The sequence below is a fragment of the Protomyctophum bolini genome (genome assembly GCF_963924005.1).
Source record: "Protomyctophum bolini genome assembly, chromosome: 10".
Taxonomy (NCBI): Eukaryota; Metazoa; Chordata; class Actinopteri; order Myctophiformes; family Myctophidae; genus Protomyctophum; species Protomyctophum bolini.
This window is the reverse complement of record NC_137871.1, coordinates 45921068-45936094: the sequence shown is the minus strand read 5'-3', so window position 1 is coordinate 45936094 and position 15027 is coordinate 45921068. Positions and strand designations below refer to the sequence as shown.

Genomic DNA, 15027 nt, shown 5'->3' with positions numbered 1-15027 from the left:
CGAAGGGGGAGGGGGGATGACCTTCCTCTGGGGAGACCCCCCGGGCAGAGGGGGAGGGGGGGTGACCTTCCTCTGGGGAGACCTGGGGGGGATCAGCAGGGGCTTGGGGGCCAGCGGTGGCTTGGGGGCCAGCGGCGGCTTGGCGGTGGGGGGCTTCGCTTCGGGCTTCTGGGAGGTCGTCTGTGGCGGCGGCGGTGGGCTGGTCCTCGTTGTGGCGGAGCTCTGTGGTTGGCCTGTCCTCTGCGCGGAGGCGGGTCTAAGCGTCTGGGCGTCGCCAGGGGTTTTAACGAGCGGCGCCGACGGAAGGCCGTTCCAGCTGCCACTCAGACGGTTGGCGTTCTGCCGGTCTGCCAGCTCCGTTTCTGAGACAGACAGACAGACAGACAGTGTTTAGTAACATCTACATGTATCCGCTGCCCTCTAGTCTAGCGGTCAGAGCGTATGCCTCTCATGCGGAAGGTTGTGGGTTCGAACCCTGCCTGGGGTGGACTGTACGGGTGGACCGTACGTCAGCATGAAGTCCCTAAACGTCAGATCAAAATGGGTTCAGATCTGAGCCAAGTTGGGCTTTCACTTTTTTTTTTAATTTTTTTTTTTATCCCACGATTTTTGTAACCCATTTTTCCACCCCTGTGTCAATTATCTAATGTGATCCTGGGCTCTACACACCCTCCGCCAACCTGGGGAGAGCAACGGACTTAACTCATGCTCCCTTCATGCCTGAGTGTCCAAGTTGCTCCTTTACACCTGACAGGGGGGAGTTTCCCTGGTTGGACGTAGCGCGTGGAAGGAACACGTTATTCCAACCAGTTCCTTTCCCCTCCATCAGGCGCCCCGGCTGGCCAGGGGGAGGCAGTTTAGAGACCAGGATTACTGCATGTTTTTGTGAGGGTACCTACCCTAGGGGACACGGGGAGAACATGTGAGGGTACCTACCCTAGGGGACACGGGGAGAACATGTGAGGGTACCTACCCTAGGGGACACGGGGAGAACATGTGAGGGTACCTACCCTAGGGGACACGGGGGAGAACATGCAAACTCCACACAGAAAGGCCCTTTTGCCAACCCCGCCTTCGGGTATGGGCACTGATGACGCGGAGGAGGAAAGACGCCGCCAGCACCCACAGTGCCCCGAGCGGGAATCGAACCCAGGACCTTCTAGCTGTGAGGCGACAGCACTACCAACTGTGCCACCGTGCCCGGGCTTTCACTTCTATTGATGTTAGCTCAACCGTCTGGGCCCCTAGAGGCCTCTGAGCCAGGCTGACGGTTAGCTCAACCGTCTGGGCCTCTAGAGGCCTCTGAGTCTGAGCCTTCTCCGCATGTACTTTCAACCTGTCAATAAAGGCCGAAAAAGCCCCAAAAAACGCCACCAACCTGTGAGGTGAGGAAGCGGGGGGGCCACGGTGTCCTGGGCGTCAAAGAACTCGTCCTCCGACTCCTCCGAGTCCCTGACCACGCCCTCTCTGACCACGCCCTCTCTGACCACGCCCTCTCTGACCAGCAGAGCCGCGGGGGCGGGGTTCGACGGGGTTAAGAAGGGGGCGTGGTCCGCCCTGATGGAGCTGGACCTCAGAGGGACCTTGGGAGGAACCTTCCTCTTCTTCCTGTTGTTGCTCTGCGACTTCCTGTTGTTGCTCTGCGACGGCGACAACCTGCTTTACGACAAATTGCAACAAAATTGCAACAAAATTGCAACAAATTGCAACAAATTGAATAGTACAACCTGGTTTACAGATCAACACGTCTTATTTAGCAGCTGGAACATACATAGTACAGACCCTGGGCTCCTACTCTGGGCTCTTTGGTGTAGAGCACATTAAAACCTTCTACAGAAACCTAGGTGTTTGTAAAGACGATATTAAACTAGTTATGGTAACTGAGGAGGTACTTAAGAAACTGAGTGACCTCCAACCCCACAAGGCCATGACAATATTCCCTCCAAATTTCTCAGAGACTCTCAGTCTCAGAGGCCATCTCTATAGCTCCAATAATCACCCACATATAGTAAACCTCTCCATCAAAAAGGGAAAGGTCCCCCAAGACAGAGGTAGAGGCCTCGTATAAGATGTTCTATTGACATTATAAAATCAAATCAAATCAACCTCTGGAACGGCGTGCTGTCAATCATCCTCAGGTCTCGGGAGCTGGGGATCTTGGAGATTCGTCGCAGTGTCTGAAGCCCCGCCCCTTCCTCCTCCTCCTCCTCCTCCTCCTCATCGTCGTCGTCCGTAGTGGCGTCGGCGGGGCTGGGCAGGAAGCGGTCGTCCGTGGCGGCCTCGGGGGGGCTGGGCAGGAAGTGGTCGTGACACACGCAGGAGTTGTCGTTCCCTCTGTGGTTGAGGTTGTCGGGCCTCGGCACACCTGCAAACAATGACAATACTATGAATAACTAGAAGTGCACTCTGTCCAGTGCATACCAATACTATGAATAACTAGAAGTGCACTCTGTCCAGTGCATACCAATACTATGAATAACTAGAAGTGCACTCTGTCCAGTGCATACAAATACTATGAATAACTAGAAGTGCACTCTGTCCAGTGCATACCAATACTATGAATAACTAGAAGTGCACTCTGTCGAGTGCATACCAATACTATGAATAACTAGAAGTGCACTCTGTCCAGTGCCTACCTGCTTGTTGCACACTAGTGCGCAAGCAGAGTGCGCAAGTACTGTCGACCGCTACAAACTGTCAAAATCTCAGCTTCTCTGTGAAGGAACGTTTGAAATGTTGAATTATTAGGTTTAGCTATTTGCTACCTACCTACTTTATGCATGTAAAAAAGTAGTATTATGAAGTATGGTACAAGTTTCTATCTATAAAAGAAATACAGTTTTATCGATTTAGAATTATTCTGGATCCCTTTTTAGTTTCTCAAAGAAAAATAAATCATCGATATCCGATGAAAAAAAAGGTATATAAACTGAAATAAAATATGTTATCACGTATACAGTATAATTATTTAAAATTGTCAATTGCTTTAAATTGACTTTGTGACAGAGCAGCCTCCGTCAGACTAATATATGCTGTTCTACAATACATGTTCATTGTATTGTTTCTGTATGGTATGATTCTCAGTCCCACAGAAGGTGCACATTCTGCTGTGACATGTGAATTAATATACTTGTGTTTATCTATGCAGATGCTCTAGTTGGGAAGCTGCCTTGATGGCCTGAAGAGAGCTCTGATTGCTTGTGTTGTTGAATGTCTTGTGATTCGCTGACTGCTTAGCCAGGGGTGGAGTCAGGAGTCTATATAGAGGGGAAATGGCTCAGTAGAGAGGGTGCTGCCATGGGGAGAGGTTGACACCAGTACCTCTCTGTTCACAGTTAAGTTGTTTGAGTTGTTTTGAGTTATTTTTTTTCTTTATTACTCACTATGTTGTCCAGGCCTGGAACTTAATTAAAACGTATCTTCACCGGCAAGTCTGCCTCATGTCCAATATGTCATTTTAAAGGTTTTATTACTGACAAAACAGCCGATCCACAATCCCACTTGGTAACAGACTTAATCTTGGACTGTAGTGATATTAATACTAAATGCCTCTGTGTATACAGTGGGGTTCCTTTCCTTTTCGCCGGCCCAGTACCCATAGTTACCTCTAGGTATTTAAAAGTACCTGGGTACCTATGGAAGTCACACCTCTGATGGGTGTGGTTTAGTCTTAAGGGGCGTTTTCTTTTCACCCACTGTGTAATATAATAAACAGACAGTAGGTGGCAGTAGGGCAGTAGGACAGAGGCCAGTGCAGTATACAGCTTGCAAATTTAATGAAAATTTGAAGGGATGTGCCAGGGACCCCCCATTTTGGGGGATGTGCCGGGGACCCCATTTGGGGGGGTGTGCCGGGGACCCCCGTTTGGGGGGATGTGCCGGGGACCCCCCGTTTGGGGAGATGTGCCGGGGACCCCCATTTGGGGAGATGTGCCGGGGACCCCCATTTGGGGAGATGTGCCGGGGACCCCCATTTGGGGGGATGTGCCGGGGACCCCTGTTTGGTGGGATGTGCCATGGACCCCCGTTTGGGGGGGATGTGCCGGGGACCCCCCGTTTGGGGAGGTGTGCCGGGGACCCCCGTTTGGGGAGATGTGCCAGGGACCCCCATTTGAGAGGATATGCCAGGGACCCCATAAGAGAAGGTTTTTACATATATATATATATATATATATATATATATATATATATATACATATATATTAAATATATATATAGTAAAACGTAAAAGTAAATATACTTTTAAAAACACACATGACAGCACTCAAGCAAATAACTTTAAAGAGAAAGAAAAGGACAGAGACAGAGCCTCATTTAAAAAAAAAAAGCTCATTATGCAATGTGAAATGCCACCTAATCCTTTTCCTTGTCTTTATTATGGGCCAACTTGTGAACGCTGCATGCTTTTATTGTGAAGGGTCTCAGTTCTCACAGCCTGCTTATTTCCACGTGCTGAAAATAGCTGATCGACAAGCTCACAACGCGTTGCGTCCGCAACGCGTTGTGAGCTTGTAGATCAGCCATTTTCAGCATGCAAGCATAACACGTGTACGACGAAGAATAAATCAGGCATCACTGCGCTTCTGTGAAGGGAGGGAGATATATTTTGTTGGCCGAACGAGGCGATCGTGTTTGGACATCTATGGACAGCTATTTTTCGTGGCACATTATGTTTAATCACAACAACGTCACGTTTAGCCTACTTTACCTCCTCAGTGTTTGGGTCGGGACTGTATGTGTCTGCTGTCTACGTGCATATGTGCTCTGCGCGCTCCAGTCTTTCTGGAGGGAGCGAAATGTAGCGTCTTCTGGATGCATCTAAGCATTAACATTTCAATGGCCGAGGGTCGTTAGAGTCTATTGTTCCGTGTTGTAGTTATCGCACGTCTAATGGTTAGACGTGTGACAACAATGACGCAACAATAAGAAGCCTGCAGCCCAGTAGCTATAATATTGCTTAAGGGGGAGAGTTAGTGTGCCGCCTGATTTGACAGAAAGTAACACTATAACTTAATTTCGGTCAAATTACGCGGAGCACTTGGACACATCAAGCGGAGCACCAAAGCTCTGCGACACACAGGTTGGGAAACACTGGTCTATGGAGTATGGAGGGGGGGTCCTTGGCGTGTCTCTTCGGGTGGGGGTCCCTGGCATATCTCTTTAATCTGAATATTATCTTGATGATTATTGATGAAATGTGCCTTGTGCCTTGTGCCCTCAAAAAGTTTACCACACTAAAGGCCAAATGGGACTCAACCTTTTTTTGGGACTCATTTGAATGACCACCTGTGCATCCCGGGACCCATTACATTGAAAACCTATTTACATCACTGATACAGCGTGACACAAAAGCACCAAAAGTAGAAGATCCACAAGCTCGAGATGTGTGAGTGAAGTGACATGATTTGAGCTTGTAGATCTGCTACTTTAGCCCTTTTTTAATTTGAATCCTTAACAGTTTTGGACATATGGGATTTCCACCCGACAGAGACGATAAGCAGAGCTTGCGGATCTGCTTTTTCTGTTGCTTTTGTGTGATGCTATAGTATGGTAGAGCATACATTTGCAAGACATAAAATATAAAAAAATGACGACAAGCGTTTTCTGCTGACAGCTACATTATAATAGTGTGGTGTGTGTGTGTGTGTGTGTGTGTGTGTGTGTGTGTGTGTGTGTGTGTGTGTGTGTGTGTGTGTGTGTGTGTGTGTGTGTGTGTGTGTGTGTGTGTGTGTTTCTCATGGTATTTAAATGTCTAAATACAGTCTAAATGGTATTTCTTAAATTTTTGTTACCTTGTACTGTTAAGTAACTTGAAAAATAACCATAAAAAAACGCGCACGAAAATATCGTGATAATATTGTGTATCGTGGTAAGCTTGAAAAAATATTGTGATAAAACTTTTGTCCATATCGCCCACCCCTACCTTGAGCAAGGCATTGAACCCCTACCATGAAATGTTCAATGAGCAGGGCCTGGCTGTAAACAAGTTCTTGAGCTTAATCCAGTTACCCTGGGTAAACATGGTAACTTTGCTTTGCTCCTACACAGGTAAACGGCAGGGGGTGGGAGAAGCACTTGGTCTTTGAAATCAAATTAGGCCTGCACTCCCCCTCCCCCCCTACACACACACTTGCTTGGCTCAGTCTTTGAACAATCCATTGAACTTTAGGCCTGCCTAGGCTGCTTAAACTATCTAGTCTTAGCCAACTAAAAATTTACACTGGCATACAATAAACTAAAACATAATTACTCAGACTCTTCAACAAAGATGGCAAAAACAAACATTATTTGTTCTGTATACTTATACAATTGTATAGCCTACTGAAAAGGCTGAAAAGGCCTAGGTGGGCTGCAGGGGGTGGGTAGCCACTAGCCAGCCACAGTCTCTCCAATACAGTGTGGGATCTTCACACCTCTCAGACCGGGGATATAGGGGGGAGGGGGGTTGAGAGTAGGGCTGCACGATGTTGCAAAAAAAAATAACCTCGATTATATTCTCTGAAACCTCGATTTTGGTTTTGATTTCGATTCTTTTTCAGTAAAATAAATACATTGTCTCAAAATATGTTTTTTTTTATTTTTTAAATGCAAACAAATGTGAATTTTCCTATTGGAATAAAGTCCAAATCCCTGGTTACAAGACAAATATGCCTTAAAACATTACACTTGCCCTCTATGAATAAAAATTAATAAAAACATAAATATTTTATTTCTTTCATAAATAGATAATCTTTCAATCAATAGGGACTGCTCCCATCGCAGGTTGATATACAGTGGGATCTATTTTTCTTTAGAAACAAGGCCAACTAATTATAATTATATACATGGCAACACTGCTGGTTGACTAATGGGGGAATGAAGGGAAAACAGCGCCCCCTAAAGTCACAAAACTAAAGCTTTGAAGCCCATTTTCTCTGCTTGGTCTATTTTTCTACTACTCCTGCAAGACCTTTTTCTAAAAGCCATATCTCCAAAACTGGTGGGTCAAACTGAACAACTTATATGTCAATTTGAAGCTATGATTCCCTGCTTTCATATGACACGATAAAAATGAAAGAGAGATATGCCAGGGACCCCCCCATTTGAAGAGATATGCCAGGGACCCCCATTTGGGGGGATGTGCCGGGGACCCCATTTGGGGGGGATGTGCCAGGGACCCCCATTTGGGGGGGGGGGGGGTGTGCCAGAGACCCCCATTTGAAGAGATATGCCAGGGACCCCCATTTGAAAAGATATGCCAGGGACCCCCATTTGAAAAGATATGCCAGGGACCACCATTTGAAAAGATATGCCAGGGACCCCCATAAGAGAAGATTTTTACAGCTATAGCAGTGACTCTCAACCCGTTTAATTTCAAGGACCCCCAGTTTGACATGCATTAGTCTATGGAGTATGGACCCCCATTTAATGGCATTTATATCTCTGGGACCCCCAATATTTATATTGTAACATCAATGATAATTTAACTTTAGAGTGTAGAAATGGAACCAAATGGACCCTAACCGCTTACTCAAATAAATATTACTTGTAACAGTATGTATTTCAATGTATTTCAATATTACAGTATTGATACTTTAGTTTACAGTACAAAATGTACTGCATATTGCTAGAAGCTATTAAGACTGCTCATCATGGGCCGACGCCACCTGGTGGTTGAATAGCCACTCCACATATTAAAATAAACCTGTGGGTGTGGCTGAGAATCTGGGGGTGTGTCTGTGGGTGTGTCTAACATGGGTACCCATCAGTACTGATCAATGTCATTTTGAGATTGAGGCGGGGACGAATAGGACTGTACCGTATGTATATGTAATTTGTAAATTGATTAGCGGTATACTGTGGTTACTTTGCGCCACTTTTGATGCATATGCACCGTCCCAGCAAATTACGTAATGACTACTTGTGCCTGATACGGCAGTGGTGTCAGATTACATACATGTATACATACAGTAGGAGCATTATACCTTTAATCCTCCCGACACTAAAACATATCGTCATTACGTCACCATCGAAAACCAATTACACTCTGGCATTGGGTCCCTTAATCCACATTAACCACATGGGACGGTGCATACGCATCGGATATGCTGGGACGGTGCGTACGCATCGGATATCGTCCTGGGCGAAACTAGTCCTTGAGCGCTCTGCTTGCGCAAGTAAGACGCGCAAACGTGGGAAGCGAACGCAGCTGAGACCCTGCAGATCATGTCTGTCTGTCTGTCTGTGTGTCTGTCCCGCTGTTACTGTATATGTGGACCTGGCCCCTTTTGTGCCCATATATGGAGCTGAGTGGACCTGGCCCCTTTTGTGCCCATATATGGAGCTGAGTGATTGCTGATGCAACACACTCCATATTTGGATAGCGGGACAGACACACAGACACACACACACACACAGACATGATCTGCTAGGTCTCATAGTAAGTGCTCACTGCGTTCGCAATCAACACAAGTTGACGGGCCTCTGGTTACCAGACTAATGAAGCATATCTCCACCAGGCCGGGTGGAACTCCATATTCGGACATAAGTGTGACGTCACCAAGATGACGTCATCACTTGTAGGTCTGTACCAATATACAAGTGGTGGTGTGAGTCATGTGACTGCATTCTGTTACAGAAGAACGACCTGTCTCTTTTGTGTAAAATGTGGACGTGGACTGTGAACCTGAACGGACCAGGAGGATATTGTGAGGCCGTGATCGTCGGACACGAGGTGTACGCGATCGGAGGGAGTCCTGACGGTAACGTGAACGACAGTGACCAGGTTGAAGTTCACGTCTTCAACACAGTGTCTTTGCGCTGGAGGAAGTTGCCACCGGGAAGAGGAGAACCTCACCTCGAGGTTCCATCCTTTCGCTACGGCCCCACGGCTGTGCTGATTGAAGATAACGTCTACCTCTGGGGAGGGCGGACGGACCAAGGTCCCTGCAACGTTCTTTATGCATTTGATGTCGACGCCCACAGATGGTTCAAACCACAGGTTTCTGGAACCGTTCCAGAGGAGAGGATGAACCACTCAGCCTGTGTTTTGGGGAAGGTCATGTTTATCCACGGAGGGTCGACCCAGCTGACTGGACAGACTAATGACATCTACAAGTTGGACACCAGCACGATGGTCTGGACGTTGGTTAACACCAGAGCATCTCCACCACCTGCTACGTACGGTCACTCTGGTACCATCATCGGGACAAAGATGTTTGTATTCGGGGGCTGGGGGAGGGATCAGTTACTCAACTCCGTCAGAGTGTTTGACACAGAGACCGACCGCTGGCTGGACACAACTTCTGCACAGCTCCTTCCACAAAGACGTTACGGTCATTCAGCCTTTGCTTACGGCGGAGAGCTGTACATATGTGGTGGTTACGACAGACTAGACCTGACCTGCACTGATGTTGATGTGTGGAAGTTCAGTCCGGAGACCACCTCCTGGAAGAAGGTCGAGCTCACGGGGAACGGCCCGCCTCCGACGTCTAGGATGTGCTGTTGCATGCTGGGAGATCGTATCTTCCTCTTTGGAGGACTCACATGGATTCCAGACGATGGGACGGATGACTTCACACTCACACCCTTTGGTGGCCTGTATGTCTTAGACATCAGTCCCAGCCTCAGGATGTTGTGTAAGCTAGCGCTCATTCAGTACGGTCTGGAGCAGTCTGAACTCACACACGACATCAGGTGGGAACTGACAGCCATGACGACCAACAGCCAATAGGAACTGGCAGCCATGACTAGCAACAGCCAATAGGAACTGGCAGCCAGGACTAGCAACAGCCAATAGGAACTGGCAGCCAGGACTAGCAACAGCAATAACTGAAACTTTTTCATGTCATGTGAAAGCAGGGAAATCATAGCTTCAAATTGACATAATGTTGTTCAGTTTGACCCACCAGTTTTGGAGATATGGCTTATAGAGTAATGTCTGGCAGAGAAACAGCGAAAAGGTTCACTTCTGTGGACTCTAGTCTAACATTACACCTATAGCTACATGTTTAAGCATTTATTTCATATTTACATGTCTTCTGTGGACGATTTCAGCTCTGACACTTATTTCAGACATGCTGGGTTTCCCAATTAGCGGCCCACGGGCCATCTGCGGCCCGCGGAGCGCCCCCTTGTGGCCCCTGGAAGAATGGGGGGGGGGGGGGGGGGGAGGGTCCCAGATATTAAATGGGGGTCAGTAGCCTCTGCATGTCAAAATGGGCCCCCAGCCTGGTACCCTAGTGAAAATATGGCACTTGAGGAAATTGTATTGGGGAACCCTGTGTGTGAAGAGTCTGTCTGTGATATTAACTCATTTTGGATAAAACAGACAGACAGACAGACAGACAGACCTACCTGCTGCAGTTGCCTGGCCGTGCCTCTGGGGGCGCTGCTGCTGCTGTGGCTCCAGCAGGTACGGGTGATGGACGTCCAGGGTGGCGGCGTTGTTAACAGGCCCCTCCCCCCCCGGGGGGGCGGTGGGCGTGGCCACAGTGTCCTCCAGGGCAGCGCTGCAGAGCGAGCCGCTGGATAGGCTGCTGAAGCTGCTGGTGACCCGCGGGTCGCTGTGGTACCAGGAAGTGGCATCGCCGCTCGCCGCCGCATCACTTCCTGTCCCTCCTCCTCCCGTGTCCGCTTCCTCCTCGACCTCCTGACCTCCTTCCACCGTCACCACGATCCTCACTTCCTGTTTGCCCTCGTTGTCCTCGCGCTCTCTGCGCTCCTCCTAGTGGAGACACCAGGAAGATGCATCACACAGGTGTGAAGTATAACTGTAATAATATACACTAAATACATCACACAGGTGTGAAGTGTAACTGTAATAATATACACTAAATACATCACACAGGTGTGAAGTGTAACTGTAATAATATACACTAAATACATCACACAGGTGTGAAGTATAACTAATAATATACACTAAATACATCACACAGGTGTGAAGTGAGGGGCGCTCTAAAAATGCATCACACAGGTATTTTGACTCATCCAGTCCAGTCCTTACCTCTCTCCTCCCAGTCCAGTCCAGTCCAGTCCAGTCCAGTTCTTACCGCCCTCCTCCTCTCCTCCTCTGATCCAGTCCAGTCCTTACCTCTCTCCTCCTCTCCTCCTCTGATCCAGTCCAGTTCTTACCTCTCTCCTCCTCTCCTCTGCTCCAGTCCAGTTCTTACCTCTCTCCTCCTCTCCTCCTCTGATCCAGTCCAGTCCTTACCTCTCTCCTCCTCTCCTCCTCTGATCCAGTCCAGTTCTTACCTCTCTCCTCCTCTCCTCTGCTCCAGTCCAGTTCTTACCTCTCTCCTCCTCTCCTCCTCTGATCCAGTCCAGTTCTTACCTCTCTGCTCCAGTCCAGTTCTTACCTCTCTCCTCCTCTCCTCCTCTGATCCAGTCCAGTTCTTACCTCTCTCCTCCTCCTAGTCCAGTCCAGTTCTTACCTCTCTCCTCCTCCTCTCCTCTGATCCAGTCCAGTTCTTACCTCTCTCCTCCTCTGATCCAGTCCAGTTCTTACCTCTCTCCTCCTCTGATCCAGTCCAGTCCTTACCTCTCTCCTCCTCCTCTCCTCTGATCCAGTCCAGTTCTTACCTCTCTCCTCCTCTCCTCCTCTGATCCAGTCCAGTCCTTACCTCTCTCCTCCTCTGATCCAATCCAGTCCAGTTCTTACCTCTCTCCTCCTCTCCTCCCAGTCCTGACTGCTGCGGTCAGGGAAGGAGCGGAGCACCCCCCCGCTCTGCTGCTGCGACTCCATTGGATAATCCTCGTCCGACGAGTCGTTGGAGTCACTGCAACACCGCGACACGTAGCCTGGGGGCGCCATCGCACACACACGCACACGCACACGCACACACACACACACACACACACACACACACACACACACACACACACACACACACACACACACACACACACGCACGCAGGCAGACACACGCACGCAGGCAGGCACACGCAGGCACACGCAGGCACGCACGCAGGCAGACACACGCACGCAGGCAGGCACACGCAGGCACACGCAGGCAGGCACACGCAGGCACGCACGCACACAACTATGTTAGTGAATGGTTTAAAAACCATGAAACGTGAAACGGAATAATAAATGATTAAATGTGGATCATGTCTATCGGTATCCATACTCACTGAACTAAAAACCACTATCAAAACCACCTCGAAGGGGCCGGTTTTAAAACCACTATCAAAACCACCTCGAAGGGGCCGGTTTTAAAACCACTATCAAAACCACCTCGAAGGGGCCGGTTTTAAAACCACTATCAAAACCACCTCGAAGGGGCCGGTTTTAAAACCACTATCAAAACCACCTCGAAGGGGCCGGTTTTAAAACCACTATCAAAACCACCTCGAAGGGGCCGGTTTTAAAACCACTATCAAAACCACCTCGAAGGGGCCGGTTTTAAAACCACTATCAAAACCACCTCGAAGGGGCCGGTTTTAAAACCACTATCAAAACCACCTCGAAGGGGCCGGTTTTAAAACCACTATCAAAACCACCTCGAAGGGGCCGGTTTTAAAACCACTATCAAAACCACCTCGAAGGGGCCGGTTTTAAAACCACTATCAAAACCACCTCGAAGGGGCCGGTTTTAGGCGTTTTGTTATTACAAAAAATTAAAAAAATGGTAAATATATCTTACGTCAGGGGTGGGCAACTTTGACCATGGCGAGGGCCACTATATTTCCACGCTCACTCCAGAGGGGCCACAGTGCATATTACTGGCGTAGCAAAAATAGCCGATCTACAAGCTCAAAACGTGTCGCAAAAAGACAATAATACTAGTCATTTAATATAGAAGTAATTAAAGCGGGTTTGGAATTGTAAACAGCGGAAATCAATACTATATCAGTATTCTGATATTAACATGAGGGCCACATTAAGTGAAGGTGGGGGCCGCATGTGGCCCCCGGGCCCACATTAAGTGAAGGTGGGGGCCTCATGTGGCCCTCATGCCCACATTAAGTAAAGGTGGGGGCCTCATGTGGCCCCTGGGGGCCGCCAGTTGCCCACCCCTGTCTATACGTGAAGTCTTGAAGGTTAAAACTTGCTCACTTGCGAGGGACTCATAGAACACGCCCTCTACAACGGATAGGCCACTCCCACCACACACACCTTCCTCTGCTGATTGGACCACGCGGTGCACGCGCACTTTGGGGCGGGCCAGGCGGAACACGGTGATGCCGGGCTCCACCAGCAGGCGGCAGTATCCGCCCAGCAGACAGCCCAGGTCCTTGGCTGCTGAGGAGTCCATCAGCAGGGCAAAGGGCTGGGGAGAGAGAGCATGGGTTAACATGGGGAGAGAGAGAGAGAGAGAGAGAGAGCATAGGTTAACATGGGGAGAGAGAGGGAGATAGAGCATGGGTTAACATGGGGAGAGAGAGAGACTAGTGGTTAACATGGGGAGAGAGAGAGAGAGAGAGAGCTACAACATGACTTCAGCACCATGGACAAAGTTACAGCTAGTCTCAATGCTACAACATGACTTCAGCACCATGGACAGAGTAACAGCTAGTCTCAATGCTACAACATTAATTCAGAACATTAATTCAGCACCATGGACAGAGTCACAGCTAGTCTCAATGCTACAACATGACTTCAGCACCATGGACAGAGTCACAGCTAGGCTCAATGCTACAACATTAATTCAGCACCATGGACAGAGTCACAGCTAGTCTCAATGCTACAACATGACTTCAGAACCATGGACAGAGTCACAGCTAGGCTCAATGCTACAACATTAATTCAGCACCATGGACAGAGTCACAGCTAGTCTCAATGCTACAACATGAATTCAGCACCATGGACAGAGTCACAGCTAGTCTCAATGCTACAACATTAATTCAGCACCATGGACAGAGTCACAGCTAGTCACAATGCTACAACATTAATTCAGCACCATGGACAGAGTCACAGCTAGTCTCAATGCTACAACATTCATTCAGCACCATGGACAGAGTCACAGCTAGTCTCAATGCTACAACATTCATTCAGCACCATGGACAGAGTCACAGCTAGTCTCAATGCTACAACATGCCTTCAGCACCATGGACAGAGTCACAGCTAGTCTCAATGCTACATTAATTCAGCACCATGGACAGAGTCACAGCTAGTCTCAATGCTACAACATGCCTTCAGCACCATGGACAGAGTCACAGCTAGTCTCAATGCTACATTAATTCAGCACCACGGACAGAGTCACAGCTAGTCTCAATGCTACAACATTCATTCAGCACCATGGACAGAGTCACAGCTAGTCTCAATGCTACAACATTCATTCAGCACCATGGACAGAGTCACAGCTAGTCTCAATGCTACAACATGAATTCAGCACCATGGACAGAGTCACAGCTAGTCTCAATGCTGCAACATGACTTCAGCACCATGGACAGAGTCACAGCTAGTCTCAATGCTACAACATGCCTTCAGCACCATGGACAGAGTCACAGATAGTCTCAATGCTACATTAATTCAGCACCATGGACAGAGTCACAGCTAGTCTCAATGCTACAACATTAATTCAGCACCATGGACAGAGTCACAGCTAGTCTCAATGCTACAACATTAATTCAGCACCATGGACAGAGTCACAGCTAGTCTCAATGCTACAACATGAATTCAGCACCATGGACAGAGTCACAGCTAGTCTCAATGCTACAACATGACTTCAGCACCATGGACAGAGTCACAGCTAGTCTCAATGCTACAACATGAATTCAGCACCATGGACAGAGTCACAGCTAGTCTCAATGCTACAACATTAATTCAGCACCATGGACAGAGTCACAGCTAGTCTCAATGCTACAACATGACTTCAGCACCATGGACAGAGTCACAGCTAGTCTCAATGCTACAACATGACTTCAGCACCATGGACAGAGTCACAGCTAGTCTCAATGCTACAACATGAATTCAGCACCATGGACAGAGTCACAGCTAGTCTCAATGCTACAACATTAATTCAGCACCATGGACAGAGTCACAGCTAGTCTCAATGCTACAACATGACTTCAGCACCATGGACAGAGTCACAGCTAGTCTCAATG

At 48.3% G+C, this 15027-nt stretch overlaps 1 protein-coding gene and 1 long non-coding RNA gene across 2 annotated transcripts in view; one reads left to right on the top strand and one right to left on the bottom strand.

Moving 5' to 3' along the window:
* Window positions 1-15027, top strand: part of LOC308323011 — a 411264-nt gene that overhangs the window by 346126 nt on the left and 50111 nt on the right. The window lies entirely within an intron of this gene.
* The window catches only part of frmpd1b (FERM and PDZ domain containing 1b), a gene marked incomplete at its 3' end in the record, with an annotated part of 43745 nt that overhangs the window by 13232 nt on the left and 15486 nt on the right, over window positions 1-15027 (bottom strand). The window contains exons 14-19 of the mRNA XM_080774407.1: window positions 13037-13250; window positions 11639-11778; window positions 10336-10705; window positions 2107-2365; window positions 1379-1656; window positions 67-362 (exon numbers count right to left, since the gene is read on the bottom strand). Coding sequence (XP_080630533.1) covers window positions 67-362; window positions 1379-1656; window positions 2107-2365; window positions 10336-10705; window positions 11639-11778; window positions 13037-13250 — 1557 coding nt within the window. The remainder of the gene's footprint in view (window positions 1-66; window positions 363-1378; window positions 1657-2106; window positions 2366-10335; window positions 10706-11638; window positions 11779-13036; window positions 13251-15027) is intronic.